The sequence below is a fragment of the Cebus imitator genome, unplaced genomic scaffold (assembly GCF_001604975.1).
Source record: "Cebus imitator isolate Cc_AM_T3 unplaced genomic scaffold, Cebus_imitator-1.0 Scaffold281, whole genome shotgun sequence".
Classification (NCBI taxonomy): Eukaryota; Metazoa; Chordata; class Mammalia; order Primates; family Cebidae; genus Cebus; species Cebus imitator.
The window spans coordinates 3,064,735-3,071,571 of NW_016107596.1; the positions used below are offsets into that span (position 1 = coordinate 3,064,735).

The following is a 6,837-nucleotide window of genomic DNA, read 5'->3' on the forward strand; positions in this document are numbered from 1 at the left end:
TTTTTTTAGTAGAGATGAGGTTTCACCATGTTGGCCAGGCTGGTCTCAAACTCCTGATCTCAGGGATCAGCCCGCCTTGGTCTCCTAAAGTACTGGGATTACAGGCATAAGCCACCCTGCTCAGCCTCTTCCAGAGCTTTTAAAGTCCTTCCTTCCTGCCTTCACTTACCAACAGCAGAAGAAAGGGAACTATGTGGTTTTTATTTGAAGGGTGAGCTACCATACATGGAGGCTGTGCTGGCATCTGATATGACCTAGCAGAGTTCTGAATCCAGGCCAGATGGTTCACAGCAGGGCTGTGTCCCTCCTCACTCTGCAGGCCTAGCCAGCCTTTATTCACTTATTCCTTTTTCAGAGATAGAGTCTTGCTCTGCTGCCCAGGCTGGAGTGCAGTAGCAGGCTCATAGCTCACTGCAGCCTGTAACTCACAGGTAACCTCCCAAGTAGCTGGGACTACACGAACACGCCACCATACCTGGATAATGTTTTTCTACATTTTTTGTAGAGACTGGATCTTACTATGTTTCCCAGGCTGGTCTTGAACTCCTAGCCTCAAGTCATCCTCCCACCTCAGCCTCCTAATTAGCTGGGACCACAGGCATGAGCCACCATGCCTAGCTCTATCCAGCCTTTAAAGAGGCAGTTTTTACTACAGATAGGGAAACTGTGGCCCAGAAAAAAAAGGACTTGTCTGAGTTCACCCAGCTGGACACCAGTGCTCTCCCTCTAAGCAGACAGCCCTTGCTTCATCTTGGCCCCCAGGGACCTCACCATCAGAGAATGTGTTCCATCTAGGTCATCAAATTTCAGTAAATCATCAAAGTCGAACAGCTGTGGTGGCTGGAGCTCCTCATCCTCATCTTCATCCTCTGTGGATGCAGAGCCCAGAGCTGATGAGGCCCCTCTCCCTGCCCCATAGCCCATAAGGTCTCCACCCTGGGACAGTGGGAACCAAAGGAAAGGGACTCAGGAGGGACAGCTGCAGAAAGGGAGGGAACCGCTCACCATCCTCAGTGGTGTCACTGTCACCCATCACTGAACTATCCGGATCCTTCTGGAGTGGCAGCAGGGTGGAGCCTGAGCAATGGACCATCTTCTTCTCCACCCAGCCCCTCTGGCACAAGAGACACCGGATCACCGGGTAGCGGCCTTGGATGGTAAAGATCTTCTTCTGCTACAAGGTGAGAGATGAATACTTCTTCAATAAGTATTGCATAAGTGCCAGGCATAGGGGATATAAAGGTGAACCAGATAGTTATGGACTCTGCCATCAGGAAATTTTTATATTCCATAGGAGAGACAGACTTGTTTATAAACAAGTAGAGAAATAAATATGCATGGTAATAATGATAATGGCAATGGCTAATACTTATTGAGGACCTACTATGTGCTGAGAGCTTACATGCATTACTAACAATACTATGCCTTTTTACTTTATTTTGTTTGAGACAGGGTCTCACTCCATTGCCCAGGCAGGAGTGTCGTGGCACGATCTTCACTGCACCCTCTGCTCCTAGGTTCAAGCAATTCTCCTGCCTAAGCCTCCCTGAGTACCTAGAATTACAGGTGCGCGCCACCATGCCCAGATAATTTTTTTTTTTTTTTTTTTTTGAGATAGAGTCTTGCTCTGTCTCCCAGGCTGGAGTGCAGTGGCACAATCTCGGCTCACTGCAGCCTCCACTTCCCAGGTTTGAGTGATCCTCCTGCCTCGTGAGTAGCTGGGAGTACAGGTGTGTGCCAGCACATCTGGCTGATTTTTGTATTTTTAGTAGAGATGGAGTTTCACCATATTGGCCATGCTGGTCTCAAACTCCTGACCTCAGGTGATCCACCCACCTTGGCCTCCCAAAGTGCTGGGATTAAAAGTGTCAGCTACCACACCTGGCGCCCAGATAATTTTTATATTTTTTGGTAGAGACCGGGTTTCACTGTGTTGGCGCAGGCTAGTCTCGAATTCCTGGCCTCAAGTGATCCTCCTGCCTCAGCCTCCCAAAGTGCTGGGATTACAGGTGTGAGCCACCGTGCCTGGCCAATAGGATGCATTTTTATTAGATGCTGTTATCCCCATTTTACTGGCTATGAAACAGAAGCGTAGATAAGTTGAGCAGCCTGCCTGAGGCCATACAGTGGTTAAGCAAAAGAGCAGAGATTTAAATCCTGGCAGTTTGGCTCTAGAAATTGCATACTTAATGGGGATCCAGAGAAACTACTTAGAAAAACATGGTCAGGGAAGGTTGAAAGGAAGCCATGAATGTACAGAGCTGGGAAATTGTGGTTTAGGCAGAGGGGAATGCATGTGAAAAGGTCTTGAGGCTGGAGAGAGGTCAGAAGGAACTGAAGGGAGACCAGAGTGAGTGGAGATGGAAAACGATGGGGAGAGCCCCAGAAGAGGTAGGCAGTGGCCAGACTGTGGAAGGCCCTGCAGGCCTTGGAACAGACTTGGATTTTATACAGTGTCGTGAGCAATAAAGGCTAACTAAGGAAGTCTTTCTAAGCTTGGCTTGCTGTTGTATGGCAAAAAGATGACAGGACAGGGATGGCGACAGACCCACTAGGAGGCTGTCATGGTTTGCATAGGAGAGAAATCACAATTACTAAAATGAGGGTGGTTACAACACAGATGGGAGAAGGTGGTAGAGTTGCAAATGGTTTTGAAGTGGTTTTGCTGATGGGATTAGACCTGTGGGTGAAGAAACAGAAAGATGAGATTTCTGCCATGAGCGACTGAGAGATGGGAAAGACCAGAGACTGGGAAGGATGACAGGTTTGGGCAGGAAAATCAGTCTGGTTTGGAACATGAATTTGAAATGCTTGTTTAGTTCTCTGGGTGTACATGACAGGTAGGGGCCTGGATCTACAGGGTGTGGAGTTCGAAGCTGGGCTGGAAGGGGCACAGAGGTACAGCACACTGACTGGACTTAGAGCTAAGGACACAGCCAAAGGAGACAGACCTGGGGAAGGGGCCAGGGGGCCACTAATGGCTGAGAAACCTTCAAAGAGTGCTGAAAAGCAGCAGCCAAAGAGGGAGAAAGGAAAACTAGGAGCGTGCAGTCAGACAGCCAAGGGGAAGTGTGTGGGCAGTGGTGCAGAAAGATACTGTGTGCCCAACCGAGATTAAGAGAGAAAGGCGCTGCTGGGTTTGGCTCCCGGAACTCACCAGGGCACCTTAATTAGAGTGGGACATCGCAGGGAACCAGAGTAGAGGGAGCCCAGGAGTTTGGTGCAGAAGGGGTAAATGGGGGGGTAGCTGAAGATGGGTGTGGGGGTTGAGGGTTTTGCTGTTGTTTTCTCTTCTGTTTTTGTTTTTTAAGGATGTAAGAAAATACCGCAGGGAGACCGGCTGAACCGTTCCCAGGGTCCTTTCTAAGCGCCCCGCCCCTCATCCAACCTTGACAGCTCTCTCCACGTGGATTTTGGCATTTTGGAGCCGGTTCATGTGAGATGCCTTGGAGAATCGTCGCCAGAGGACCGGGGAACCTGCAGAAAGATGCGGAGTAGGGGCGGGGTAGGCTGGGGCTTGGTCCAGGGTCTCTGCCTAGGATCTTCTCTGGCCGCCGATAGAATCGGAGGAAGGCGCCGATTCTCCTCCTCCCGCCTTCATCCGGATGCCCACCCCTCGACCGCTTTTCTCCCGACTCCCTCCCTCCACCCCAGTGTCTTCTCGTCCTCGCAGCCGCCGTAGGCCAGGGCAAGCGGGTCGCACGGGGCCTCACCATCCTGCGGCGAGGGCTCATCCAGGACCAACTTGTGCGGGGAGCCGAGGGGGCGGGGATCCACGTCGCCCTGGGCTTGGGTGCCGAGGACCGGCGTCCTGAAGGCCCGGCCAAGGCGACGCGCAGGGGCGGGGCTGCCCGCCTCGCTTCTGCCTGCACGGCCCTCCTCGGGCTGGGCGGAGGCGGGGCCGGGCCAAGGTGGCCTCCCTGGCAGACGGAAATCGGAGCGGCATGCGGAGGGTAAACTGATGCGTGGGTTGGGAGGCTGCGGCTTCCGCAGCCAGTGGCACACTGAGCCGCCCTCCTGGCAGTACCAGGAGGCCAAGCCCCGGCGCCCAGGCCCCAGTTCCCCCGCACTAAGGAGCAGTGGCGCGCCGGGGCCCTGCATGTGCCCCTCGCCGCGCGCGCCCTCCCAGCACCCCTGTTCCCGCCTCCCCTCCGCGTCGCCGCCTCTTCTCCCAGGAGGGCCCTGCCCAGGCTCGAGCCCTGTCCTCCGTTCCAAGCCCCTCCCCGTTTGCTGTTACCTTGGAAACCATTCCCTGGGCACCATCAGACCACTCCGGGCTGGTTTGGGGGCTGCGGTGGGCCCTGAAGCAGTCGAGCGAGGGCTTAAGACCCGGAGCCTCACCCAGACCGTTGATGAGCTGGGCACTCAAGGCGGAAGAGAGCACTGAGTCCCACTTAAAGTTAGTGTCACGGTTCCTTATCCAATACTTCCTGGGTGCCACCGCCCTTAGGTGCCACAGTATTTATAGGCGCTGATGAATGGTCCCTGACCTCATGGAGCTTACATCCCAGTGCGAGGGGAATAAAAAGCAAGTAACAAGATAATAGTTACAGGTATAACAAGGGCAGTCAACAAGCAGAGGTGAAACCAGGAAGGGAGGGCACATTTTAGATAAGGTGGGGGTAGAGGATGTCCTCTCTAAAGGTGTAAATGCGAGGAGTCACGAGTCACCAGGGAAAGGGTAGGAACAGCACTTCAGACAGTCCCAGCAACAGCCCTGAGGAGGGTAAGAGCCTCTGTGCAAACAAGGCAGCCAGTGTGGCTGGAGCCCGGTGAGACCAAATCAGACCTGCAGGGCCTGGCAGATGGACCTAGGGTAGTGTCCTTAGAGGGCAGCATATGGGGGTAATGAGAAAGTGCAGAGCATACCCTCCCCAGGAACTTGAAAATGGAAAAACATCATCTGTGTCAATTGCGAAAGAAATGTAATAGATCAGTCATGCCCCGCCCCAGGCTGAGTAAGCAACCTCTTTGGAAGCACTGGTAAAGAATTATCCTCAAAAGTTTAAGGCGCCAAGAGGTTAAACAATTTGCCTCAAACACCAGAGCAGAGGTGACATTGGAACCCAGGTCTGACTCCAAAGCCTGTCTCTTAGGCATCCCTCTATATTATCACTCAGAAGGTTGCCTGTTAAGTCACAGAAGGACCTCACAGTTTAAGAGGCAAACTCTAGCAGTGCTCATGCAGGCAGAGTTGGATAGACTACCCTGGTCCAAGAGCCCAGCTTTGTTAGTCACTGGGTAGATGTGCTCTTAGAGTGAAGGTGGATCCCCCAACTCTCTGTCCAGCTGACCCTAACCCCCCTTTAGCTGATGGCTAGACTTCCTGAAAAGTATACTCCCCAGGAGAGGCAATTTAGGGAATTTGGACCCTGGGAGATAGATACGTGACAAATAAGGGTTTTGGCTGGCTCATGCAGGCAATGCTTTCCTGTGAGGGTTAAGTGACCCTATTAGTCACCCAGTTTCACTGTGAGCACCTTTAACATTCACTGCAAAGCTAGAACATAGATGGCCATATGCCCTGGAGGGGAACACCTAATTCAGAAAGGTGGGGGGTAGGTCACAAAGGTTAATGTCATAAAGGGGATGACAGCACTTTGGGAGGCTGAGGCAGGAGGATCACCCAAGGCAGGCCAGAAAATAGACCTTAAAAAAAAAATTAGCTGGGCATGGTGGTGGCACAGGCCTGTGGTACCGGCTACTCAGGAAGCTGAGGTCAGAGAATCACTTGAGCCTGGGGAAGCTGAGGATGCAGTGAGCCATGACTGTGCCACTGCATTCCAGCCTAGGTGACATTGTGAGACCCTATCTCAAAAATGAAAAAAGGGCCAGGCGCAGTGGCTCACGCCTGTAATCCCAGCACTTTGGGAGGCTGAGGCGGGTGGATCACAAGGTCAAGAGATCGAGACCATCCTGGTCAACATGGTGAAACCCGTCTCTACTGAAAATACAAAACATTAGCTGGGCATGGTGGCGCGTGCCTGTAATCCCAGCTACTCAGGAGGCTGAGGCAGGAGAATTGCCTGAACCCAGGAGGCGGAGGTTGCAGTGAGCCGAGATCGCGCCATTGCACTCCAGCCTGGGTAACAAGAGTGAAACTCCATCTCAAAAAAAAAAAAAAGAAGAAGAAGAAAAAGGGAGGGAGACAATAGCTATTCAAGTTGCCCTCACCCCCTGCCTTTAACATCACCCCTTCAAGAGACCCCTTTGGCCATCTGGAGGAATCCCTTTTGAAAGCTCACCTCAGCTGGGTGCGGTGGCTCACTCCTGTAATCCCAGCACTTTGGGAGGCCGAGGTGGGCAGATCACAAGGTCAGGAGATCAAGACCATCCTGGCCAGCATGGTGAAACATCTCTACTAAAATAAATAAACTTAGCTGGGCGTGGTGGTGCCTGCCTATAATCCCAGCTTCTCGGGAGACTGAGGGAGAGGAATTGCTTGAACCCGGCAGGAGGAGGTTGCAGTGAGCTGAGATCGCACCACTACACTCCAGGCTGGCCAACAGAGTTAAGACTCCGTCTCAAAAAAAAGAAAAAAGCTCAGCTCAAAGGTTAACTCTTCTTGAAGCTTAACCTGACACCCTCTCCTATAAATATTTCCCCTTTGGCCCCCAGACTTCCAATATTAAATATGAAACACTTCAGTGCACCTTTTACACACCTAGCTCTTTTCCTGGACCTCCCAAGTCTGAAGGCAAGAATAACATCATGAACACTGGAAATTATTCAACAGCCCAGCCACTGGGCTGGTAGAACAAACAACTACAATTCAGTCAGTGCCTGTGTGGCAGGGACCACGTCAGACTGTTCATATTCATTATCTCCACTTTATAG

General features: G+C 52.1%; 1 protein-coding gene across 3 annotated transcripts in view; it reads right to left on the reverse strand.

Moving 5' to 3' along the window:
* Positions 1-4,638, reverse strand: part of TTLL3 (tubulin tyrosine ligase like 3) — a 24,728-nt gene extending 20,090 nt beyond the window's left edge. For all 3 annotated transcript variants that reach the window (XM_037728863.1, XM_017501535.2, XM_037728862.1), the window contains exons 1-4: positions 3,714-4,638; positions 3,389-3,477; positions 1,006-1,174; positions 772-869 (exon numbers count right to left, since the gene is read on the reverse strand). In XM_037728863.1, the coding sequence (XP_037584791.1) occupies positions 772-869; positions 1,006-1,174; positions 3,389-3,477; positions 3,714-4,101 (744 nt within the window). In that variant the 5' untranslated portion in view covers positions 4,102-4,638. The remainder of the gene's footprint in view (positions 1-771; positions 870-1,005; positions 1,175-3,388; positions 3,478-3,713) is intronic.
* Positions 4,639-6,837: the final 2,199 nt, after the last annotated feature.